The sequence below is a fragment of the Miniopterus natalensis genome, chromosome 2 (genome assembly GCF_054644295.1).
Source record: "Miniopterus natalensis isolate mMinNat1 chromosome 2, mMinNat1.hap1, whole genome shotgun sequence".
Classification (NCBI taxonomy): Eukaryota; Metazoa; Chordata; class Mammalia; order Chiroptera; family Miniopteridae; genus Miniopterus; species Miniopterus natalensis.
The window spans coordinates 91,735,988-91,763,422 of NC_142082.1; the positions used below are offsets into that span (position 1 = coordinate 91,735,988).

The following is a 27,435-nucleotide window of genomic DNA, read 5'->3' on the forward strand; positions in this document are numbered from 1 at the left end:
GGAGAGAGAGAGAAACATCGACGTGAGGAAGCCCCCTTAATTTTACATCATCAGTAACGCTTTCCATGAAAACTCATCCTCCCATGGGGGCCTCAGGAAATTCTTTTCCCTGTGGCACCCCAAGAACTCCACTTCCACCAATAACAATAATACTATCTACCACACTGATTGGTTTTATGTGTCATCTTTTCTAGGCTATAGTACCCATTTATCTAAACACTAATCTAGGTGTTGCTGTAAAGGTATTTTGTAGATGTGTTTTTCATCTACAGCTGGTTGACCCTAAGTAAAAGAGATTACTCTTGATAATGTGGGTAGGCCTTTCTCAGGTGAAGGCCTTAACAGCAAAAACTGATATTTTTTAGAGAAAGAGAAAATCTGTCTCAAGACTGCAACATCAACTCCTGCCTGAGTTTTCAGTCTACCAGCCTTCCCTACCAATTTCAGACTTGCCAGCCTCCAAATTGTGTAAGAATTCTTTAAAATGAAATAATGACTCTAACCAGAGTAATTAGGCAAAAGAAATAAAAGGCATCCAAGTTGTAAGGCAAAAGTACAACTATCTCAATTAACAGATGACATGATCTTATATACATAGAAACCTAAAGCACACACACACAACTATTATGGCTAATAAACAAATTTGGTAAATTTGCAGAATACATGATCAACATTCAAAAATAGTTGTTTTTTATATACCAACAATGAATAATCTAAAACAGAAATTAAGTAACAACTTCATTTATAATAGCATTTGCTATAGACTAAATTGTGTTTCCCTGCAGGAGCCCGCCGGCAGAGTCAAACGGTCCTGAGAGTAGGGGTAAGGATGGAGAAAAGACAGACACAAAAAAGATGGGATCGGGAGGAGTGCAGCTTGTGACGGCTGCAGCCCCGAGTTTATTTTCCAAGCTCAATTTATACCAGCGCTGTTGTTTTTGCTGAATAGCACCCTGCCCCACATTCCTTCCCCTTGCCCGATACAAAGTAGTTCTCTCCAGGCTGCACAAACACACTTTCAGTGTAAACATCCTGCCTCCTGCAGGAGCTCAGACCTTGCTAACTATCTTTGTCTCGGCTTCTAATGGGAACTTGTTGGGAAGGATTGAGTCCTTGGCTTGGTATGTGGCTTGACTGTCCCTTAACCCTGCAGGCCAGGGCCAGCTTCCTAATAAGCCTTTCTAGAATTTAAGGCCTTAAACTAAATTAGTATTGCCTTGGTGCCTCGAGGTCTGGGTCAGGGAGCAGGAGAGCACTTCCGCAGCTCACCCAGGCAGCTCCTCTGTGCCTGGGGCCACAGCAGCTCACCCACATCTCCCTGGGAGCAGGGGAGCACATCTGCAGCTCACCCAAGCAGCTCCTCCGTGCCTGGGGCCACAACGGCTCCCACATTTCCCCCAAATTCATATGTTGAAGCCCCAACCTCCAATGTGATTGTTTTTTGAGATAGGGCCTATAAGGAGGTAATTAATGTTAAATGTGGTCCTAATGCTAAGGCCCTGATCAAATAGGATTAGTATCCTTGTGAGACAGGCAGGCTCCTCCTTAGACCAGATGGCAGGAAACCAGGAACCCATTAATTGCCCTAATGCTTTTTCCCTTCTCCTTTCAATCAGTTAGCAGCTAGACTAAAGGACACTGCTGTCTGCAAGATTTACTTCAGTGGGTTTAAATGTTATTCCTTTCATTCACACATATGTGCTAGCAAGAAAGATGTCCTTTCCATGACCTTCCCTCATTTAAATGCTAAAAAACACACCCCTGCGTAGAGATTTAACATGCTAATGAAGCATGCAAAGCTTGAAGAAGGGTGTACTGTACTGTGCAAGCACCAAAGAGTCCCCAACTCTATATATTTAGACATCACACTTAAGACATCATCTTTCCTACCTCAACTGCTTTAAAACTGTTCCCCAGCTTTTGTTTGGAGAGCAACATTTCTCTTTCTCCCTAGGCACATGGGCTATATACAATAAACCTCTCACCTAAGTACTACTTTATTATTAGAGAACTCTCTTGATTTCTACCTTAGGAGTTCCTAAGAACCCAGGATAGGTCAATGGTATGATTCTTGCCTGCCATGTGGGAGACCTGGCTTCTTCTATTCCTGTCTAATGCATTAAGCTCTATATTAGACCCTGGTGATCTCTTTTGACTTCTATCCTGGGGTATGGCAAGACCCCAAGGCACCAGTAACACTTATAAAAAGACACACCAGTGCTCACTCTCTTCCCCCTCCTTCACTCTTCTTCCCCATTATGGGAGAACCTAGTGCAAAGACAGCTGTCTACAAGAGAGGAAGAAAACTCTCACCAGAAATCAAATCAGCCAAGACCTAATCTTGGACCCCTCAGCCTCCAGAATGGTAAGACAGAAATTTCTGTTATTTCAGGTGCCCAATCTGTGATATTTTGTTATAGGAATCCAAGCAGACTAAGACAGCTTTCCAAAAAATGAAATAACTAGGTAAATTTAACTAAGGAGATTAAATACTTATATACTGAAAAATATATAACATTGCTGAAAGAAATTAAATACCTAAATAAATGGAAAGACATCATGCTCATGGATTAGAGGACTTAATATTTTAAGATACCAATACCTGTGAAAGTGATCTACTGATTCAACGCAATACCCATCAAAACCCCAGTGGCTTTTTTTACAAACAGAAAAGCTGATCATCAAATTCATATAAAATTGCAAGAGGGTCTGAATAGCCAAAACAATATTGGAGGAAAAGAACAAAACTGGAGGACTTCTCAATTTCAAAACTTACTACAAAGCTACTGTACTCAAAACAGTATGGTAATGATATAAGATAATCATCTAGACAAATGAAATAGAATTAACAGTCCAGAAACAAACCCATTCATCTATGGACAACTGATTCTTGACAAGGATGTCAAGACCATTCACTGAGGGGGAAAATAGTCTCATCAACAAATGGCTCTGGGACAACATGCAAAAGAATGAAATGGGGCCCCTATCACACAAGTTTCAGGATTTATAGCTCTTCTGAAAAGTCAGGACAGATGCCAGCTAAGCCCCACACACCAACTCTGTTCATGCCATCTTTGGACTTTCTCTTCTTTTGACTCGGCTACCTTGATACAAATAAAGAAGACTACTAGGCAAAAAATAAGTTGAAAAAAACAAATACTTCCACATTTACCCCATAAAAACCCTTTAGTCTATGAGCAACTTGAAACTCATTGCTCCCTAGTCTTGAGATTCCAGGCTTGTCGGTAGAAACTTGTAATAAAGTCCGTTCTGCTTTGTTTTACTCAGTGTGCAGAATTTGTTTTTTTGACAAACTTGGATTTGGCAATGGATTCTTAAGTATGACACTAAAAGCACAAGCCACAAGAGAAAAAAAAATAGATGAATTAGACCATTTAAGTTTTATCATCAAAGGGCATTAGCAAGAAAATGAAAAGACAACCTACAGAATGGGGAAAAATATTTGCAACTGATATATATCTGATAAGGTTCTAGTATCCATATATATAAAGAACTCATAACTTAACAAAAAGATAAACCACCCAATTAAAAAATGGGCAACAGACTTGAATAGACAGGTCTCCAAAAAAGATAGACAAATAGCCAACAAAGGCATGAAAAGATGCACAACATTAAGGAAATGCAAATCAAAATCAGAATGAAATATCATTTTATATCTACTAGGATGGCTATAAAAAATAATTTTAAAAGCAAGTGTAGGGGAGGATGTGGAGAAATTGGAACTACAGTATGTTGCTATTAGTATGTAAAATGTCTCAGCCACTGTAGAAACAGTTTATCAATTCCTCAAATATTAAGCATGAAAATATGACTCAGCAATTCCATTTCTAGGTACATATTGATCAGCAGTCTCTCCTTCACTAAACTTTAGCCAGGCTTCTCTAAGCCAGTATCCACTTTATGGGACCTGCATCAACCATTTGTAGCAGGAATCCTGCTAAATCACTTTAGAGAGAATGTCCGCCTTGATATCTGTTCACTCTTCAACACCTGATCAATTTTTTCATCCCCCCCCCCCCATCCCCACTTCTTGAAATCTGATCAGCCTGATCTGCTTCGAGTCAGAATTCTGTCAAGTATGTTTAGTCAGAATGCCCCCTTACACCTGATATTTCCTTTTAGGAAATTTCCATCCACTGACCCCACCCTGCTCCTTGGCTCTAAATCTTCACTTGCTCATGCTGTATTTGGACCTGGGTACAGTTCTATATTGAGGTCTCTCTTCCCCTAATTGCAATAGTTCCTGAATAAAATAAGAAAGTTATTACCACTTAAACAACTGCCAGGCTCTGGTTTTCTTTAATAGTATATACACAAAAGAACTGACACATACTTCCACACGAATATTCATAGCAGCACTATTCACAACAGCTCAAAGGTGTAAACAATCCAAATGTCCATCAATGGATGGTTAAAATTGTGGTATATACATCTAGTGGAACAGAATATTAGCCATAAACAGGAATGAAATACTGATACTTACTACAAGGTTAATGGACCTGTAAAACATTATGCTGAGTGAAAGACAGACACAAAAAGATTACATATTTCATTTATGTGAACTATCCAGATTAGGTAAATCTGTAGAGTCTGAAAGAATTTGGTGTCTGCTAGAGCCTGGGAGAGGAAAGAAAGGAGAATAAGTGCTTAATGGGGGGATGATAAAAAAATATTTTGGAACTAGACAGAGTTGGTGGTTGAACAACATTGTGAATGTACTAAACACTACTGAATTGTACAGTTCAAAATGTTTCATTTCATGTTCTGTGAACTTCACCTCAATAACATTTCTTAAAAGTTTATAATCCAACAGCCAAAGTTGTTTAAAGGTGTAGAATTACAGATATTGCAATGTGTGCTGGTTATTCAGTTTCTGAATTTTAAAAACTGTCCAGTGAGGTTGTTTGGTTTTTTCCTCAACATTAAATTTATTGGCACTTGATATACTATCAAAGGCTGCATGGCTTGGACTAGTAAATGTAGGAATCATGTCATTCCCTTTCTATTGGATGGGCTGGGCGACAAGAAAATTAGTCCCAAGTTTCTTTCACCCTAGAAATTCAACAGGGCACCCTACACCTCAAAAAATAGCCACATCCTACTGTTATAGGACAATGAAAAGCTAGAAAAATTTCAGGACAAGTGGTATAGGGAAACTGAGACAGGAAAATTAAAGCCAAAAAGTTTTGCAGGCTGCTTATAGCAGGACTGTACCTTAAGGACAAAGGATTAAAGCCTCTCCTTCTCACAAAAGGATGCAGGAAGGAGAGAGGATTGGGAAGGGAAGAGGGAAAGGAGGAGGAATCTTAATGCAACCAGATAATACATAATTTATTTTTATTTTTATTTTTAGTTAATCCTCACCAGGGGATATTTTTTTCATTGGTTTTTAGAGGGAGTCGAAGGGAGGGACGGACAGAGAGAGGTGGGGAGAGAGAGAGAGAAACATCAATGTGAGAGAGACACATCCATTGGTTGCCTCCTGCATGCACATGGACCTTGAGACCTTGCTGGGGATCAAACCTGCAACCCAGGCACATGCCCTTGACTGAAAATTGAACCCACAACTATTCCGTCCACGGGCCAACCCTCTAACCACTGAGCACCACCAGCCAGGGCAAGAATACATACATAATTTAAATCACCCTAAAACCAACTAAAAGACAGCAGAGAGGAGGGGGAGGAGTGCAGTTTTATCTCATCCCACTGTTTAAACAGAGAAGCCAACAGTCTCAGGATTTAATTGCCAGGTGCTTCTCATAAATTATGGAAACGTCATAACAAAGAAAAGTGGAGACCTTCAGAGTTAATCTGTACCAGGATATCTAACAGAATAATTTAAAATCGCACAGGGAATATAGTCAATAATATTATAATTAGGCGTGGTGCTGAATGGGTGCAGGAATTATGGGGATGATCATCTATTAAGTCATGTAATGACTGGTCACTGGGGTGTACAAATAATAATAATATAAAGTTTAAATTGTTAAAAACAAACTTATAGACGGGGGTATATAAAGCAGAACCCTCCCCCCCCTCCCAGCTCTTTAGATTAGCTACAGCGCATCAGCACTGCATAAACCAGATGTATAGATTTGCTTGCCTTGCTTCTTCAATAAAGGCGCATGCTTCAAGTTTTGAAAACAACACAATTAGGGCTCTCCTTTAAATTCATTTATAGAGGGCGACAAGACCGAGGTAGCAACAGTTCTCTCCCTCTGACTCAGGGGGTTGTCCCATAACATGTCTCTTGATGTCTGTGAGAGGTGCCTGTAACACTACCTCGCACATTACAGACCTGGACCCTAGGCCTGCAGGGACCAGAATCCGCAGATGCTAGCGCGGACCAGCCTCTGGCACCCAGCCTCATCACCCACCCAGCCTCTCCGCTCCACCTCTTCCGCCCGTTGTCACCAGCGCACCGCCCAGCACGCCAGGCGGAAGCGTGGGCGCTCGAACAGGCCCGGGACTTGGCTGAGGCGCCGCGCCGCGCTGCGCCAGCTAGAGGGCCTTGAGGAGTAAGGGGCAGGTGGGCGCGCGGGCGCCGGCCGGGCACAATCCCTCACATAGCGTTCTGGCCGAGCCTGTGGCATGGTCCTGAGTCTCAGCAGGGGATCTGCCTGCGCAGGTGGGAGGCAGTGAGCCGCGTAGTCGCGCGAGAGCTGACCGGGGTCAGAGGTGAGCGAGCGGCTTCCCGAGTGGCTTTTCGTCGCTTTCCGGAGGCCGGGGAACTGAGACGGTGTCCCCGGAGACGCAGGTCGGGCGGAGCCGGCGGCCGTCCTGGCTGCCACCTCCGTTGACTCTCACATGCTACCAAACACGCTTTTCATTTTGTTTTTGACTTTTGAGTTCCAGTTACAGGTATTTTGAAACGCGCAGTAATTTCGCGTATTGCTTCTTCGGGGCGGGTTTCTGGGTGTCCATATTGAATAAAGGCTGTTCCCTTCGCTTTTGAGTTGCGGCGTTTTCCAGGTAAAGCCTAAGATGTTACATAGGCTCCAGCAGTTGGAAGGAACTCAGGTCGATTAGAGAAATCAATGGAATCGATTGCGACGTTACAATTGTATTAATTACTGGTCCTCGCCATGGTTACCGGGAGTTCAGAAACGGTCTTGGCGGTGCAGCTTCCTCTGGAAGCCATCTCCCGTAACCACCGTGTGGGGAGGAGCTGTGTTTCCTTGAGTACAATACATTAAAGTCCCTGGTAGGACTCGAAATAGGTGTTTAGCAAGATTTTCCAGGTTAGATTAAGTACAGTACGGTGGTTGATAACCATGGTGTAAACTTACAGCAAAATTAAGAAAAATAATTATGTTAATCTGAGCAGAATCGGGTCTTTATTTTAAATGTTTTGCTTTTAAAAATCTAAAAAACAGTTGGTGGATTGATTGGTCTGAAGGTTGTAAGATTTAGTAGAAAGAATCTAAGATTAAAAAATGATAGTGGTCTGAATTACAGTGTAATGTGAGCTTGGGAAATTCACTGTTTCTGAGCGCCTTATTCTATAGACGATGATTACAGTGGTTTTTCTCACAGACTTCTAGTATGTATATCCAGTATACAGTAAGCGGTAGTAATTGGTTTTCGTCTGTAATACTTAAATAATTTAAAGTCACTAAACCTTCCTCACCCCCATTTTCCCAATTCAGTGACAAGAGATCTAATTTTACACTTGATCTTAGCCAAAAGACCGAGACGCCATTAGATATGATCAGAAATTTTTCATCTTAACTTGAACTCATAGTAAATCTCCTATGAGCTCTTGAAGGGTAGGATTAATGTCTTAATGATGTTTTAAATGATTATTCGTAGTTTGGGTCTTTTTTTCCCCTCCTGTTTTCTCCCAGCCCCCAACCCCACCCCTTTTTTAATAAACCTAAACTGGCAAAACCTAAGATTTGGGTTCACCAAAACAAACCAGAAGAATTTTATGTGGAAAATACTGTTTTCTCTCATTTGAAGATGTGCTTTTAGCTCACCTGTATAGACAGACACACAGGTTACAAGGAGATAGGTAAAGATTTCAATAAAAAATAAGCTTGATTTATTTAGCATCACTCAGAGCAGATATGCACCATCGCTGTTGGAGGCAGAGAGGATACTGCAGTGGACTTCAACCCTGACAGCACCTTTGAATCACTTGGGGAGTTCCAAAAATGCTGATCCCTGGGCTCCGCTACAGATCAGTTAATGAGAATATGGAGTGTGGTGCCTGGGTATTCCACTTTTTAAAGCTACCCTGGTATTCTGTTTTGCAGCCATAATGAGAACCCTTGAGTTAAGAGAAATGAGATTCTTCAGGAGTGTATCCAGTTTGCTTGCGGGAAAGGGCTGGAGGGAATAGAGCTGCATCTGGAAAACGTAGCCTAGGGCATTTGGGGGAATTACCAGCAGGTATGATGAAATATATGATTTATAAAGTGATCTGTACAGCAATCAAGGCCAGTGGCAGGTGGTTACAGTAATCCAGAGGAATAATGAGAGCAGCAACAGTGAACTTTTGTTCTTTTCTCTCCTGGATGTTAAATATTTTTTAAGAAAGTGAGTAATCATTTTAAGTTGCAAACTGTATTTTGCCCTACCTAGTTAAAACTCTACTTTTCAACACTGAATGGATAGATTGTGGTACATGAATTTCATCGTTGCTGATTATTAGATAGTGTGTTAGAAAAACATATACCTGTATTATCTCATTTCTCTTGATAAGTTTATGTTAATATGGGGGTTTTGTTTTTGCTTTTACAGCGCTATAAAATTGATATTAAAAACATGGTTTTCACGCTACTTCATCAACGCAGTTAAGTTTTCTTTTTGGATCTCTATTTTATACCACAATGGTAAGCTCAGTATGTTGATATTTGCGTTTTAGATTGTTCTCTTCCTTTATCTCTGTAAAAATATATGTGTTATAGATACAGAAGTCCTCTTGTAGCCTATTCAAGTTTCCTAACTGGGAAATTACTTAGTAGTCACATGCAAAATTTTTTCCACAAAATAGGGGATGATCTCTCAATTCTGTGTTAAAATTATTCTATCTGGTTATACAGATAATCCACCTCTCTTTATCTTTGTGAAATATTAAAAAATACATACTTCTGTTTACCATAGTCCAAATCATTGGCAAGGAGGATGGGTATAAATACAAGTAGTTTGGGAGGTTTCTCATGTTTTAAAGTTCCTCTTAATTTAGATTAAAAAATTTTTTTTTAAACAAATGTAACCTGCTTACTGTAAATAACATTTAAGAGCATGAGTTTTAGTCTTCTGATGGCACATTTCTGTTCACTCAACATACTTAGGGCTGGACATTTAACTTTTATCACTAAAAAATTAAAGACAAAGGGGAAAAAACAGTTTCTAATGTTTTAAAGAAGCAGCAGTATTTGACAGTACAAGGATAAATGAACACTGGCCACTATGTTGAATTAACCTCAGAAAACAACCACTTTCTTCTTTTGGGATCTTGCCTCTCTACCCCTACTCTATTACAGATAAGTAGAGCTATTACAGTGAGGTACAGACCTTGCTTTATTTTGTATCCATATTAACTAATCACTTCTTTCTAAAGTATTTGAAGGATGTAGTGTATAAATGATGCTTATATTTACATATGTAGGTATATCTCACTGAACCTTTTGAAATTTTGATTACAGAAGTAAATATTTACCTGAGAAGATTGGCTATTTAAAATTATCATAGAGTGTATATTTGTGTTTATTATAACTTTTTTATATAAACTTTAAGGTTTTAGAGCCACAATAATTAAAAGAACCTTATGTATTTGTCAAGTGTATATATCCAGAATTATGTGTTTGTGCTGGAAAATACTTTATACTCAGGAATGTCATCTTGCCCAGTTTTGTTGGGAATCTGACCCTTATAAGATTTTTTTAATGAGTTGGTATAAATTTATTTTAAACTGAACCTTTTGAAATTATATATTTCATACTTTTTTCACTTACTACATTTTAGATGTTTGATAATGTGGGTTGTTTTTTATTGCAGTCTAAATTAAAAGGCCAGCTATTTTTGTAATCATGATTTCCTCATCCTTAGGACTAGGGTGGCAGGGCCACTTAAACCTTTACATGATTTCAAAAGTCTGGCAATATTTATTCTTCTCTTTACCCTCTTGGGATTTTGGTGGGTGCTGAGAGTTTTTACTCCATGTAACTTGGTAAGTTAATTGTTGGAGTCTACAAAATAAAACAGAAAAATTTAGATTCTTGTAAATAAAAAAATGAAAGTTCTGTGCCTATCAGTAGAATTAAAAGTTACTATCATTGTGAATAAAAAATACAATAACCCTGTGTAGTACCCAAATCACAAAACTAGCAAGAGAAATCCCTGATAGTATATTTGCTTAATTTTGTTTAAAACCAGTACTTTTTATTTTTAGGTATCCTTACAAAAGAAACTTTACAGATGGGGAAGATATGAGGTTATCTTATTTCTCTTCCCTGCCTTAAAATAAGGGTCTCCAAGTAATGGATGAAGGATGGGAGTCTATTAGTGATCTTAAATTGTACATGTTCTAATAATACTGTGTTTTATCAACTCTAAGATACATTCTTTTTTACATTCTAATATTACTGATTTGAGGATAAGTCTACAATCAATGACATCTTACAATTATAATTGGTGGCACATTTTTCTTAATGTTACCTAAATGAATGATGTGTGCTTATAGTTGATGGTGTCTTAAAGTCATTCAGACATGATAATTAGCCATTATTTATTGCATTTCTACTAGGCACTGACCTAAAAACATGTTAAAGATTCTCTATGTTAATATATTAGGAATTTCTAAGTTGATGTTAGGTGCCAACATAATAGCACCTAAATTTTCAGGATTCTTATCAGATTAGGAGAGTTTAGTCTTTGCTTTACTTGAATTGCATACTTGATGTCCAATATATTTTTTACTGAATGGTGCTCTTAGAACATTGAAGAAGTTAAAGTTTATGAAACGGTTGTAGTTACTATATCTATTCCATGGCTCTGTATCAGCCTCAAGCCCTGGCCAGAAAAAGCTATTTTAGCATTTCTTATCTAATTTGTTGTCATAATCAGGTGCCTGATCTTTTCTTTATAATATATATTGAGCATGCAATATATGGAGGAGAGAAAGGGAAATATATTAGACTTATTTTAGAAAATTAAACTTAAACAGTTACAAATGTTATGTGTATATTACATTTTTTTGTGAAAATAACTAATATTACCAAATACACTATTTACTTTTCACAGCAACAAGCTTTAGAACTAGCTTTGGATCGTGCGGAGGTGAGGCTTGACTAAGTTATATATTGATATAGTGTTGATGTTAATTGACAAAACTCAGTTTTTAAAGATTTTTATCTGATGTCAAAATAGTACATTAATATTTTAGGACAAGTATGCAAATAATTTTGCTGTAAATGTATGAAAGTAGCAGATGATATTTGAATCATCTGTTACTTGAAATCCTCAGATAATAATGCTGTAGAATAAAAATTAAATAATGCTGCAGTATTAATATTATTTAAACAAGGACATAGAATTTCTAAAATCATGTTTTCCTGTTTTGACAAGTTTTCTTATTGCTCAGTTCAAGGGACAAATAGCTGAAAAAATATATACAGTACTTGCAATTGGATATGCTCTGCATATTCTGAACAACCATAAAACATACAGCGAATATTTCTGACTTGTGAAATCACAATTGTAAAGCTTTATGATTTTGCTTATATCATAGCAATGAATATTGTGCTAAATTTTAGTGCAGTTTAAATTTCATTCATAGCATATTTAGAAGTTAAATAGTTTTTCCTACAAGGTATAATTTAATAGGAGTCAGAGACTTTAGTGACTGAATAGCCTTTTTAGCCTTATATGTGTTTTAAGTATACTTAATACAGTGTTCATTCACTGAGCAAAAGGCAAGCTATTTCATAAACTTTTCTTTTTTAGTATGTCATTGAAAGTGCCCGACAGAGACCTCCTAAAAGGAAATACTTATCTAGTGGAAGGTATGAATACTTAATTAATTGATTACATATTAGATTCATTGAAATGTGCTGAGAGCCACCATTTATTAAATTTTAAATAAGCGCTGTGCTAGAAATGTTATATTACAGGTATTTTGCATACATTAGAACTTTCTTAGTTTATGTTAGCTATCATGTCCACTTCACCCCCAGTCTTTGGAAAATTGGAAAAAAAATTATGAGAAAATTCAGTAACATTTATTTTACAATGATTATTGTATTCACATTATTTTGCATATTGTCTTTGTTTTATTAAATTTTAGAAAATCTGTATTTCAAAAACTTTATGACTTATATATTGAAGAATGTGAAAAAGAGCCTGAGGTTAAGGTAAGTATACATTTTTTATATTGTTACTGCTCTTGAAATGTAGAGGAAGAGGGAAATTTGAAGGAGTTACATTTGAAGCAGATATTGATGTATACTTTTGTGAATGAGCTAACATTTTACCAGCCAGATTCTATCCAGTTTTATAATTGACCCAGAGCTCTGGCTACAAGGTAGAGATCATATGCTTAGGTAGGAGATGGGAAAAGTGTTTACTGAGTAACAGAATATCCCATTGGGAAGTCAGAAGAAGCAAAGCCACTGTATATATTGGGTGGGGCAAAAGGAGGTTTCTTTTTCCTCCTGAGAAATTATTTGTAGATTGAAGATAGGAGAAAAGTAATCTATTTCCTCATGGTGATTTGTATTGAAAAGTTAAAGCTATTATAGAGCAAGTGGGAAAATCCGATGTGGTAATAAAAGATGAATTTGGTCACAAAAATTAGTTCATGGCTGGGTTAAATTTATTTGTATTTAGCATAAAAGTGTGAGCAGTTGAAATATAATAGAAATTGATTTATTGATACTTATTGTACCTTTAGGTTGTAAGGATCTTAAAGGGCTGTACGAATTTCTGTTATCTGTCTTTAAAAATGAATATCATTTTACCTTTTAGGAATTCCCATAGTATCTAACCTTTGAAATCTTCACATTAGGAGAAAAATTATTGTTAAACTATAAATAAATCTTACAGTATGTTTTGCATAAGTTTTATTGAGGTACAATTGATGTATAATAAATTTCACATTAATAATACAGTGGTTAAAATATACATTTAATAAATTTTGACATGTATATGCCCATGAAACTATCACTATAATCAATTTAATGAACATGTTCTGCACTTCAGACAGAACTAAGATAGGAGAGATACATAAATAAAGATTCTGCACTGGGGTTGGCAACCACTGTCCACCAGCCAAATCTGGCCCACTGTGTGTTTTGTAAATAAAATTGTGTTGGAATCCAGTGACACCCATTGGCTTATTATATCTTCTCTATGGCTGATTTTACAATGCAATGACAGAGCTGAGCAACATAGACTATATGGCCCACAAGCCTATGGTACTAACTTGTCCTTTAAGAAATTTTCTGTCTTCTAATCTGTATGCTCACTCCAGAACTACGCGGGAACCAACTTGTTTTGTTTTTGTTTTGTTTTTTTAATTGATTTTAGAGAAAGGAAGACAGAGAAAGAGAGAGATAGAGAAATATCAGTGTGAGAAACATGAATCAGTTGCCTCCTGCACTTGCCCTGACTGGTGATCGGACCCACCACCTTTTGGTGTCTGGTACCATGATGCTCCAGCCAATTGAGCCAAACCATCCAGGGCCAAACTTGTTTTCTTGAAGAGTATTCATATTGTCAAAATTTATCTAACTATTCTGTCTTATGTCAGATTGTGAGGTTTTTTTCCCTACACTTGAAAAGACTTTAAAATTTTAGTCTCTTTGCTAGTTTTTTTTTTAATATCAAAGTGGTTAAAAGTTGTTTTACCACTTTTTCAAATTTGAAAATGCAGTGTTTTGATTCTATGGTGACAGTAGCTCAAGAACTTACAATTTCTCTCTGCATATGACTATACATCTTTAATATAAGATACTCAAAACATGTTATTTGAAATCATGCAAAAATAAATACAGTATTCTATTAACTGATGTCTTTCACAAATAAGATTTCATGACAAGAATCGTATCTGTAATTGGGTTTTATTTTATTTTAATTTTATTTTTTTCCATTGACTTTTTCCATTCCCTTTTAGAAAGAGGGAGGAAGGGAGAGAGAGAAATATTGATTGGCTGTTCCACTTACTTATGCTTTCATTGGTTGGTTCTTGTATCTGCCCTGGCTGTACTCTCACTGGGGATTGAACCTACAACCTTGATGTATTGGGATGATGCTCTAACCAACTGAGCAACCCAGCCAGGGCCTGAGTAACTTTTTTTTTTTTTTTTTTTTTTTAAGAATAGTTTATTTCATCTGGCCAGTGTGGTTCAGTGGATTTAGTGTTGTCAGCTGGGTTTTATTTTAAATCATGTGCATTTCGAAAATGGATTTTGATATATGTGTATTACATTTTCTGGTGTTTGGTTTTTTTTTTGTTTGTTTTTTTTTGTTGTTTTTTTTTAAGAGAAGAAGGGAGAGAAACACTGATTTGTTGTTCCACTTATTTATGCATTCATTGGTTGATTCTTGTATGTGCCCTGACCAAGATCAAACCCACAACCTTGGCATATTGGGACAATGCTCTAACAAACTGAGCTCCTTTGCCAGGGCTCTGATGGATTGTTTTCTAACAAAGTAGTTTTTAAGGAGTAGATAAATTGAATTTACAGAAAATTGTTTTAATTGCCCACTTCTTAGCAATTAGATATTTTTGATTTTAACATTCAGCAAATTTGAGCTGTTGAACTTGTTTGAATTAATTTAGACCATAAAATATTTAAGAAATGTGCACCTGTATCAGTAACAATACAACCAAAGAGAATGCCCCGAATTCTTCATTCACTTATATAGAATTATTTCACTTTTTTATTGTTTTATAGATAGGTCACTGGTTTTTCTTTGTGATACAAATTAATTTGCATAATACATAGCAATAGATAATTAAGTTTACATAGATGTTGTGTACTTGATGGCTATAATGTTTGTGAATCTTCCCTGTGTATTCAGCATCGTAATGTGGAATGAACACCAAAAGATTAATTCAGGTCTGCTTTTGTTAAATCATAGTATTATTTGTTAAGGTTATGCTGGATTGTTTTCATGAGCTCTGCCTCTTTTTAAAGCAGAAATTAAGAAGAAATGTGAACTTGTTAGAGAAGCTTGTCATGCAAGAGACATTGTCATGTTTAGTGGTCAACCTATACCCAGGAAATGAGGGATATTCTTTGATGCTCAGGGGGAAAAATGGATCAGGTAAGAACCTCCAGAGGGCATCATCTACAAAAGTCCCTCTGCCTGGCAGGATGTGCTGTCTTTTAGAAGTGTTTTCTTAACCTGCTTAATAAAAGAAGACTTCGATCCCAAATTTTCCTCTATATGACATTTTATTTTAATACTAGAAATTATCTCTAATATGATTAACCTTCCTGAAATATGCATTTGAGGAGTGTTTTGATTGAGACAGGTCACTGTAGTTAAATTTTTATAAAAGATGTAATTTTAAAATAATTATTCAAAACTTCTTTCATTCTCTTGCCATTAATATTTTAAGATAGCATAAAGTGTTTTAAGGTATGTTTTTCTTCTACATTTTGAATGTACTCTGGGTCTGAAACTTTCAAAATTAAGCAGACTTACTGCCTTTTGAGTAATTTACATATGTTAACATTTTATTAATGTGAATATAAAAGAGTTTTAAAACATAAGTAACCTTAGATTTCACTAAAAAGCCATCAAAAAATTTGATATGATGATGTGAGTTCTATAAGGAACTCACCTGGTTAAGGATTTTTTCTTGTGTTGATAATTGTAAAATGTTACACCAAGAGAATTTTGTTCTATAAATAACCATTTTTCAGATTAGGTACCAAATTATCGCTGATTTCCAGATTAGATTAAGCAGTCTTTGAGGACTTTGCAATTACCAGATGGAATTTTATCATATTCTGATTATTGCACTGCTGGCTGTGATTTGTATTGTGTTTATTATGCTAGATGCTTTTCTGTGAGAGCCCGGCCGGGCGTGGCTCAGCGGTTGAGCATTGACCTAGGATCCAGGCGATCGGGATTCGGTTCCCGGTCAGGGCACATGCCCGGGTTTCGGGCTCGATCAATGACTCTCTCATCACTGATGTTTCTCTCTCTCCCCCCCCTCCTTTCCTCTCTCTGAAATCAATAAAGATATGTTTAAAAAAAAAAAAAGATGTTTTTCTATGAGATGTTAGGCAGTTTTCTCTCTTCTGATATAAAATTCTATGCAGTTAATAGTCTTTTAGCAATATGTAAACTGATTCTTTTATAATCCGTACATAAAGAAGGACTTTAGGAGAGCCTTTTGGCTTTATTCTCTCTTTTGTTTTCTAAACTTATTTAGATTATGCACCTAGGCTTTTCTGTGAGCCTCATAATTTTCAGAAACTTTTTTTTTAAAATTAAGATTCTGAGACCATTCGACTGCCTTATGAAGAAGGAGAATTGCTTGAATACTTGGATGCAGAAGAATTGCCTCCTATCTTGGTTGATCTCCTAGAAAAATCTCAGGTGCAGTTTTTTTCTTTTAAAAATGTCCTTAGATTTCTCAACTATATGTTGTTTTGTAATAAAGGATATTTATATGTTTTCTCGATAGTGCTTAGAATATGAAATGAAACATTATCAGAAGCTATATGAAAATTGGTTTATTGTGGGATATTTATCCTTTAGTCTACAACTGAAATGTGTAGATTTAGTTGATTCTTCTAAAATCGCTATGAAAATTAGCTCATCCACTGGAAATCTCCCTTTAGCTACAATCAGGAAGTTATGGAAGAAACTACTTAATCTCTTGGCTTCACCCCAGCTATACTATGTTCTTTACTGAGGAAAAGGAAGCCATCAGATGAGTGGTAATAGATGTTTTCTTCCTAGCACTAGTCTACCAGCATCCCACATCTCTGTCCATACTTTCTGCTTGCCTTCCTGTTAAAATGGATGAAGTAAGCCATTCCTAAGGCGACATCTTCACTTCTTTTCTGGGTCCTCCTCCTTTTTAGTGATTTGCTACTGTAACCTCCCTCCCTCTCTTCTATCATCTATTTTCCTCTCTTAGTTAAAAAATGCAGGCATATTGTACTGTCACTTAAAAAAACTTTTCTGTTTGCATCTAACTTGGTCTCATTGCAAATTTCAGTGCAAATGACTACTTCCTTGAAATAACTTTTTCACTTCTGAGATATCACATTTGTGGTTTTCTTGTTTTCTCTCCAATGCTTCAGTCATCTTTGTTGTCAACTCTTCAACCCATAAATATGTTCAGGTTTGGGTTAAGGCCTAGGCACTCTAGCAACACTCTCTCCCTGGGTGATCCCAACCCTCTTCATGAGCTTTAAAATGACATTTAATTTCTTGCTTATCTCTTTTCCAGTTACCATTGCAAACCTGTATTTACTAGGATATATAACAGGTTCTTTAACTTAACATGACAAAACAGAACTTCATTTTTTTATCTTTATTTTTGAAAGTATTACTGATGTCCCCTTTTCCGCCCCATTAATCCCCTCTACCCCGCATCCACCCCATCCCAGGCCTTCCCTATAGCAATGTCTGTGTCCATGGGTTATACTTATAGACATATAAATTCTTTGATTAATCTCTCCCCACTCACTCCCCACCCCTACCTTCCCTCTGAGATCCCTCAGTCTGTTCCATGCTTCTATGTCTTTGATACTATTTTGTTCATCAGTTTATTTTGTATATTACATTCCACATGTGAGTGAGATCTTGTGGTACTTGTTTTTCTCTGACTGGCTTATTTTGGTAAGCATAATATTTTCCAGTTCCTTCCATGCTGTCCCAAAGGATAAGTGGTCCTTTTTTACAGCTGCGTAATATTCTATGGTATAAATGTACCACAGGGTTTTTATCAACTCATCTGTTGATGGGCACTTAAGAAGAATGTATATTCTGCAGCTCTGGGGTGGAAGGTTCTGTAAATATCAATTAAATCCATCTAATCTAGTGTGTCATTTAGGGTCACTGTTCCCGTCTTCATTTTTTTTGTCTGGAAGACCTAGCCAGTGAAATCAGTGGAGTATTAAAGTCCCCTACTATGACTGTCTTGCTATTGATGTCTCCCATAAAGTCCTCTAGAAGTTTTTTTATAAATTTAGGTGGTCCTATATTGGATGCAATGTTTATCAGGGTTATATCCTCTTGTTGGATACATCCCTTTAGTATTATGTAGTGACGTTTTTTTGTCTCTCGTTATGGTCTTCATTTTGAAGTCTATTTTGTCCGATATGAGTATTGCTACCCCAGTTTTTTTTTTTTCATTTCCATTTGAATGGAAAATTTTTTCCCATCCCTTAACTCTCATCCTATGTGAGTCTTTTGTTTTGAGGTGGGTCTCTTGTAGACAGCATATATTTGGGTCATGTTTTCTTATCCATTCAGCCACCCTGTATCTTTTTATTGGAACATTTAATCCATTTACATTTAAGGTTATTATTGATAGATACTTATCTATTGCCATTTTAATTCTTTATGCCTATGTTTCTCTATTTCTACTTCTAATTACAGCAGTTCCTTTAACATTTCCTTCAGTGCTGGTTTGGTGGTGATAAACTCCTTTACCCTTTTTTTTGTCTGGAAAGCTTTTTATTTCACCTTGATATCATTCATCTTGAATGATAGCCTTGTTGGATAGAGTAGGTTTTCCAGCAGGGTGGGGCAATTGCTTCCCCACCCCAGGCAAAAGCAGCCAATTGTCTGCCTGAGAAAGATGTCCTCTGCAGTATGAGGGAATGACTTGGCACAGGAATCCAGACTGGTGCCTTCTGATCTCAATCTCCGGAGTCCACAACCCTAGATTCTCCTCACACAGCTCTAGTGCACTGTGCCCTCCCTCTGCTGGAGCCCAAGGTGAGTGGCTACACATGAAACTTTGTGCGTTAGCCCTTTAAGAGTGTTCCTGCATTTCCATTCCTCTCTCCCTGGCAGACAGAAACCCTACTGCTTTTCACAGCCAGATGTTATGTGGGCACCTTTCTTGCTTCTGGTGCTCTTGCCTGGGAAGCCTAGCCTGGGGTTTAGGCCCCAGAGTCCTCAGTGGGAACCTCTACAGCTGAGAAATCCTTCTGGACCTTCAGCTGCTGCCTGTTGGAGCCTTGCCAGCCCTCTTGCAACTGCATACTTCATACTGGTCTCTATGTGGTCTCCATTTTTCCTCCTTGGTTATGAGGGTGCTTTCCAGCTCATCTTCAGCTGCAGTTGATTATTCAGGATGGTTTTTCTATATTTTAGTTATAATTCCAGTTTGGTCCCAGGAGAGTGTCAGTGTAGCTTCCACTCAGCCTGCTGCCATCTTGAATCTCCCAAGGGAACTTTTTGTTTTATCTCCCAAACCAGTCTGTTGCCAGTCTTGAATATAAAGGATGACCCTACTTTTACCTTTAACACTCAGTCCATGAGCAAATGTCAGCTGTATCTTTTTAAGTATATGGTCATGACCTGCTGTAATTACTTTGTTGGATTTCCTGCTTCCATTCTAGAACCCCAGAAATAAACTCTTCCACAGATTAAGTTTACAAAACAAAAAGAGGTCCCTGCTTAAAGTTCTTTAGTGTCCTCTCAGTGCACAAAACCCCTGCTTTCCTGTTTGTCTTCATCTTCTGATTCTCATCCCCACTCGTTACACTCCAGCCATTTATGCCTTCTTTCCAAACTAAAACACGTCAAGCTTATTCATCTACTATTCTTTCTACCTGGAGTGATCTATTCCAAATGTCTAGCTCTGTTGTGATTCAGGTCTTAGCTGAAACATCACTTCCTCAGAGAGGTGTTTATATAACAGCACACAATCTAAATTAGCCCCTTCTTGTTTTATTTCCTTTCATCACTATTTAAAATTATTTTATTTGCATGTTTATTACCTGTCTTCCCACACTGAGAACAAGTGTTGTCTCACCACTGTGTCTGTGAAGTTTTTTGGATAGTGCCCGGTGCATAATTCATATTGTAGTAACTCAATAAATACTTGTTAAATAGCATGAACATGATGACTGATAGCCTGGTCACTGTACCCATTTAAAATTCTGAATGGGTGAAAAAAAACAATACTATGAGTGACTGGCAAGTGAAAATTAGGAAGTCTTAAGCCATAAAGGTTCTTACCTTTGGACTTAGAAAAAGGGCTAGAAAACAGTATTTTTAACAGAAGATTATTTTAATTTATAGTTAGCTTTTTTTATTAATAAAGACTGTCTTGTAGAAATTCTAGCAGGCAGATAATAGCAGTTGTATCTATAAGCTGAAACTCTGACAGGGTTGATTGACAATAACTGACAAAATTAGCCAAGTATAACTGAGCCAATGAAAAACAGCAATTCCAGTGATCTGTAACACAAAATACAAATGCTAAATGTCAGTATATAACTAGAAACCGTTTTAAACTGCTTCTTGGGTCAGAGTGATGAACAGGAAATAGTTCCTTTTAAAGGGTGTATGTATGTAGTGGTAAATCCACAAAGGAAATCAGTTTAAGAGTATTTGAGTAACCAGAAACATTCCATGAAGAGTGTAAAGAACCTGAAACATTCAATATAAACCCACTTATTTAGGCTTTCAAAAAATGATACTTAAGTATTTTCACTTAAAACAGGTTAATATTTTTCATTGTGGATGTGTCATAGCAGAAATACGTGACTACAGGCAGTCCAATAATATGAAATCTCCAGGTTACCAAAGTAAGCACATTCTCTTACGTCCAACAATGCAGGTAAGGGATGTTTAAGAAGCATTATTTAGATTTTATTTGAAGTTTATTTATTAAATGTCTTCATATGTTTATATGCCTATGCATTAATGTGTTCTTAAATTTTTGATTTCTTCTAGACTTTAATCTGTGATGTACATTCAATAACAAGTGATAACCATAAGTGGACCCAGGTTAGTTGTGTTGTTTTTTAATCCCAGACAGGCAAAATACAGGATGAAACAACACTTATCATTAAGTTAAGCTAAAGATACTTTCTGCTCATAATTTTATTCGTGTGTAACATTTGGGATTTCTTCATGAGCTTTAGAAGTTAAGGGTCTCTGTATATGCAGTAACCCCTCAAGGAACTAAAACAGTTCAGTCGCATTTGCTTTAGGACATAGCAAAATAGGGTTAGGTTGACCTGATCTGCCCAATGTGAAACTTAGTTTTTTAAACCCCTCTCAAAGAAAAGAAAGATGTTTTGCTTGTACCATGGATACAAATAGATACTGATTTCCTATCATCTAGGATTTTAAAGCAGGCCTATGCTTTCTTTACCATTCATAGTGGAGGAACCTCTCTTACTCCTGAGAATAGCCAGTTTACCCCTCCAGTGCTATCTTAATATATGTGAGGTGTCCACTCATAGGAGTGTTCACTTATTTCTCTGATGCTATAGAGAGAAATAGTTACTAAACCAAAGACAATATCAGTAATTAGAATTATTTAATCTGTGAGAATATTATTATAAAGTAAGATTCAGTTTATCAGTGACAAGTGTTGTATTCTAATTTGGAGCTATAATTTTTTTGTTTAAAAGAAAGTTAAAAGCTATTAAAAGGATATTCAAAAACAAACTCATTGGTCACCATTGGATGTTGTTAGGACATCAGTTTCTTACTCTGAGAATTGAAAAATAAAGTGACAGACTATAGTATTTATTCTGCTTTTCTGTATGAACTATACATTAGATAGCCCAATAGTAAGTAAAGGAAATTTTTTTTTAGAAAAATTTCAGCTAATAGGTACAAAAGAAATGATAGACTTGAAAATATTGTCACTTGGAAATCTTAACGAATTAATGAATTTCAGACAGCTGAAATTTTTAGATTTGAAAAACTATTAGATTATGGATTCATGGAAATTTTTATAATGCAGGGATCTGACTAAACCCACTGGTCTAAAAGTGGGATGATCATTGTGTACATCCTGGTGTGATGCATGAAAAGGTAACAGTAAACTCTTTTAAAAATAAAGAACCTGAATTAAATCATTCCTCTACATCTAACAGTTACAGAAAATTCAGGGAATTAAAAAAAAAAAAAAAAATGACAAGATGAGGAAGCAGCCAGCCAGATTCAGTTAAAAATGATACCATGAAGCAAGTGGTCAAATTCAACAAATAACTGCATGAGGAAAGAAAAAGGATTATCATTACAGAAGAAAAGAAAGGTGACAAGAGAGAGAAAAACCAAATACAATGTGTAGGTCTTATTCGAGTTCACATTCAAGCAAACCAACCAAAAATATACTCTTGATATAGTCGGAAATTTATAGACTGGATATTAGAAGTCCTCACCAGTTAGCAGTGCACGCTGAATTATTTTCAAGTGAAATAATACAATGTCAGAGATATATTTTAAATTACTCCAGCAAACAAACAAAACAAAACAAAACAAAAAGCTAGAGGGGCAAGTAGTTAAATGAAATAGGGTGTTGGTACATGATTCTCATTACACTTCTGCTTTTGTGTATTTTTGAAAACTTTCATAATAAAAAGTTGAATGGAACTATTGAAAGAAGCAATGTTTTTTTAATTGCAAAAGTTTTTACTCTACAATATTAACTAACTCATTTGATTCTTAAACATTTGGTTGCAGCTATTAAAACATTTCAGAGATTAAGCGAAAAAAATAAGATTCAGTAAAGTAAGTTACATGATGCCAATAAAAAGCCTGTATACTCTTTGGAATTGTGTATCTAGGGTTTATGCAGTAATAGTGTAGTCATTTTTATTATAATAAAATGAAGCTGAGTATAGAATGTGACCATATCTCCTAGTTACTGAAAATTATGTGATCCATCTTGATCATCCTATAAGCTTCGTAAAAGAGGATTTTATCTGTTTTGTTCACTACTTTATCCCCAACTCCTAGAACAATGCCTAATACGTAGTAGGTGCTCAGTAGATATTTATTGGATTAAGGAATAGGCATCCTTACAGTTTGGCTATTTTGTACACTGTTCTAATTACTGAATTTCCATTAGAAATTTCATTATGCTGTCAAGTTTATAAAGTTTACCCACTGAATTGGAACTTGAAATAGTATATTTTACTGTAGTCCTTAGCAGAGTTCCAAGGAATATTTCTAGATTAAGTGATATGTTTGATTTTAAAATCCTAAGTTTGGTGCTGACATGTGCTTTTACACATTTTAGGAAGACAAACTTTTGCTTGAGAGCCAACTGATCCTAGCTACAACTGAACCACTGTGTCTTGATCCTTCTATAGCTGTAACATGCACTGCAAACAGATTGCTTTATAACAAGCAAAAGATGAACACGCACCCAATGAAACGGTAATTACTTTTGTGAAAAGATAAACCAAAAGATGTTCCTAAACAGGTAGCTCTAAATTTCACTATTTAGGTACCTTTTCCCTCTCAAAGTATGTAAGTGCTCTGTTTTTAGTTTATTGGGTTTTTTTAGATAGGATTTTTAATTGCCTTGTATTTCTTTATGTATTAAAATTTTTTAATACTTTGTTTTGTATTGAATTGATGCACTTTGTATTCTTTTGCAGAACCAACTTTCTATAAGTTTAGAGTACTCACAAAAAAGATAAAGACAAGTATGAACAGAAAGAATAATTTATTATTATTTCCTAATACCCAGTAACCAGTTTAAATTTTAATATAAATTTTAAACAATAAAAAATTTGAGATTTAGGAAAATACCACTTTTTTGGAAGTTTTATTATAACTAAATGCCTTTTTATAACAGGGTAATTTGTCTTTAAATGTTTTATTTCTTCTACTTAATAAAATAAAAGAATACATATAAATTTGGACTGCCGTTATAGTTGGCTCATCATTAAGTTCTCTTTACATGATTGTTTAATTTACCCATTTTAGATCTTCATCAAGTCTGAAGGTGCTTAAAACACCTATGCATTTTCTAAATCCTTGATTTACTACTGAAATAATATATTCTGCCCCACCCAGGTTTGGCTCAGTGATTGTAGCGTCAGCCTGTGGACTGAAGGGTCCCAGGTTCGATTCCATCCAAGGGCATTACCTCAGTTGCAAGTTCCATCCCGGACCCTGGTCGGGGCAGGTGTAGGAGGCAACCATTCTCTCTCTCTCCCCCCTTCCCCCTCCCTCCCCCCTCCCTCTCTATCCCCCCTCTACTTTCTCTGAAAAGCAATGAAAAAAATATCCTCTGGTGAGAATTAAAACAGAAATAATATAATTCTGATGAAACGGTACATCTTTGGGAATAGTGATATAAAGCCATATTGGATCTGTCAGAAGCCCTAAAAATTCTTGTATCCTTATCCACATCTCTTCATGCCTAATGCCAGTACCTTAGTCCAATACACAATCGTCTTCATCTTAACTTCTATAATAAATTTCTATCTGATTGGCCTTCCTGCCTCTACCTCTGCTCCCTTATGGTCTATTCACCACATAAGCAAACCAGAGTAATTTTAAAAACATCAAAGCAGATCATGCCATCACTTATTTAAATTTTTCTAAAAGCATTCCAGCACTCTTCATACTAAATCTAAACGTGTTATCATTGATTTGTAAGGCCTTGTTCTCTGACCTCATCTCCTGTTACCCTGGTGCACCTACCTTTTCTGTTTTTAAAACAAAATGTTTGTTTCTACCTCAGCACCTTTTAAAATTCTTCTTTCTACTTTACTAATCCCCTGAGCTTTCCATAGCTGGTTTCTTCTTGTCATTCATGTCTCCTGTCACATATCATTTCTTGAGTTTTTCTCTTTCCTGATGTTGCCCTCCCTGTCACTGCAGTAGCCTGTTTTTTTCTGCTACTGCTTATTGCTGTTTGAAATGATCTTACCTGCTTATACCTGAATTTCGTTTGTCTTGTTCATTTTTATTTCACCAGTGCCTAGGACATTGTTGGCAAGTGGTGGTATTCTACAGATTACATATTTAATGCTTACTTATTTAAACCCATGTTCTTACTCTGAATTTCTTTTATTAGCTTAGTTTATTTCAAATCTCTTAATATTTCAGGTATTTCAAGAGGTATTCTAGGTCGTCTCTGAATCGACAGCAGGATCTGTCTCACTGTCCACCTCCTCCTCAGCTAAAATTACTTGATTTCATACAAAAAAGAAAGGAAAGAAAAGCAGGTCAGCATTATGACCTCAAAATTTCTAAAGCAGGAAATGTAAGTATATATTTTTTTAAACAAAGCTTATTATTCCAAAAGCCTTGCCTTATTTTTAATTTTCAGTATATTTATGCTGTTTTCTACTTTTCAGTGTGTAGATATGTGGAAACGGAGTCCCTGTAATTTGGCCATACCTTCTGAAGTGGATGTAAGTCAGTTCATGATTTCATTTTCATGTAAGGTACCTAAGTGTAACTAATAGTAGCTTATTATACTTTGGGCAAACAAAGAATCTTTTGGAAAAACAAAAGGAATTGTTTTTTAAATAAACTCTTCAGTTTTAGAAGTTATATTCTTTCACATTTACTTGTGTAATAAGACTGTAACTACTTAATATAGGTCTGTGTTTAGAGCAGGAATAATAACCAAAGAATTTTGAAATGTGGGAAAAGATGGTACACTTTATATGATGTGCATTATACTACTTTTTTTCATATTTTATCATAATTTTCTGGTAATGCTTCTTTTCCTCAAACTGGGTAAATTTAAAAATTAACAATATTGGAGCAGTGGCCAAGATGAAGAACCTTGGGTGGTGTGCTTTGCTGATCCTTAACATATATGATCAAAGATAGGGAAGGGATCTTATGATGAGTGGTCTCTAATTCTTTTATTTTTCTATTTCTTTCTCCTGCATTTCTTTTTATTATTTACTCAACTCTTTATAATTGGTTAGTCATTTAACAGATGTTTGCTCTTCTGCATCCTTTTCAGGCTAACACATGTACTATTCTTATTATCTGTGATTTAAAAAAAAAAAAATTATGAAAAGCACAAAGCCAAAATCATCAGAAGTAGACTGCATATACAACTCAAGAGAGTAAGCCACATTATCTTTTGATAACTTATGTACTTCTCTAGGAATGCAGCCTGAGAAAGAGATATTTAGTGTGAATTCCAAAGGGTGGAATTTAGCTTTTGAGGGCAAACTGGATGTCTAAAACAGTGTTTACCAAGCTTTAATGTATATATTAATCACCTGGGTTGCTTGCAGATTCAAATTCAGCAACCTTGGTCTCAGGCCTGAGATGCGGCAGTGCTGACAAGCTCTTCGGTTGCATGGCACTGAGGTCCACAAACCACACTTTGAGTAACAAAGCCCTAATACAAAGTTTCTCAATCTGACTTAATCAAAAGAGTCATCTAGGATACCAGTTAAACATATAGATTTCAAGCTCCACTTCACACCTTCTTACTGAGTCAGGTCTCCAGTGTAGGGACTTGGAAATCCAAATTTTTACCAGGTACCCAAGTGAGTCTAAGTTGCTCTTAAGATCATGGTTACCAGAAAGATGAGAGCATTTGAGTTGCACAGGCTAGTAGGAAATAAATAAAATTTACAAAATATTTGGCCCAAGTCTGACTAAAAACTGGAAAAGGTTTGCACATATTTGATCAACTGTTACGTGACAACTCCTATGTCATAAAAAACTCAGCCAAAAGAAAAGAAGATCCTTTTCCTAGTCATTTCTCTGACATTCTGATTTTCCTAAAGAACAAATGTCATATCAACTTATGAAATAAAAAGAAGAGGTGCTGTCTAAAAAGGCACTGTGTTTCTTATGTTTATTTAATGGCAAAAAGATTCTAATTTTGTTTTATTTTGAAAATCACTTGGTTCAATTGAATATATCAGGAGAGTTTTAAACTACTTAAGCATAAGTAGTTGGTGATATTAGTGATTCAGGAATTCTTGTGCTAAAAAGTATATTGTATTGTTAAGTTACTTAGATCCTTCTCTTTGGCAGTAGTCCCGATTCCATTATATCTTATGTCTCTTGATTTGATTACTTAGGTGGAGAAATATGCTAAAGTGGAAAAGTCTATCAAATCTGATGACTCACAACCAACAGTCTGGCCAGCCCATGTAAGTAACCATTACAGTCTTCATTTCTAATGTTTCTAATCTGGGATCTAAATTTATTAAATGTGAAGTACAGTTGTCTTTAGTTTGTGATCTTTTTTTTTTTAAAGGACTTTCTGGGAGTTCACTGAATTAAAAAAAGGAACAACTGTTTAGTTTCGTTTTATATAAAGTGTGGCTTCCAGTTTAAAAGGCAATTTTAATGCATAACTGCATTTTTACTTTTGCTTTGGTTGCATATTGGTAGTTCTGATTTGTTTTGCTTCAAATTAGTAACTAGTAAAATATTTTAAGTATGTCTCTTAAGAGAAATAGTCTGTGTAAATTTCCTTATTTGCAATAATAACTTCATAAAGGGAGAAATAGG

At 36.0% G+C, this 27,435-nt stretch overlaps 1 protein-coding gene across 8 annotated transcripts in view; it reads left to right on the forward strand.

The window, feature by feature from the left end:
* Window positions 1-6,722: 6,722 nt before the first annotated feature.
* The window catches only part of SUPT20H (SPT20 homolog, SAGA complex component), a 36,812-nt gene continuing 16,099 nt past the window's right edge, over window positions 6,723-27,435 (forward strand). For 4 of the 8 annotated variants that reach the window (XM_016215765.2, XM_016215769.2, XM_016215767.2 and 1 more), the window contains exons 1-13: window positions 6,723-6,882; window positions 8,767-8,858; window positions 11,272-11,307; window positions 11,974-12,032; window positions 12,314-12,380; window positions 15,168-15,297; window positions 16,481-16,584; window positions 20,681-20,797; window positions 20,914-20,967; window positions 23,219-23,358; window positions 25,045-25,201; window positions 25,296-25,352; window positions 27,000-27,071. In XM_016215765.2, the coding sequence (XP_016071251.2) occupies window positions 8,856-8,858; window positions 11,272-11,307; window positions 11,974-12,032; window positions 12,314-12,380; window positions 15,168-15,297; window positions 16,481-16,584; window positions 20,681-20,797; window positions 20,914-20,967; window positions 23,219-23,358; window positions 25,045-25,201; window positions 25,296-25,352; window positions 27,000-27,071 (996 nt within the window). In that variant the 5' untranslated portion in view covers window positions 6,723-6,882; window positions 8,767-8,855. The remainder of the gene's footprint in view (window positions 6,883-8,766; window positions 8,859-11,271; window positions 11,308-11,973; window positions 12,033-12,313; window positions 12,381-15,167; window positions 15,298-16,480; window positions 16,585-20,680; window positions 20,798-20,913; window positions 20,968-23,218; window positions 23,359-25,044; window positions 25,202-25,295; window positions 25,353-26,999; window positions 27,072-27,435) is intronic. The other 4 variants (XM_016215766.2, XM_016215771.2, XM_087814385.1 and 1 more) reach the window with 2 other exon arrangements.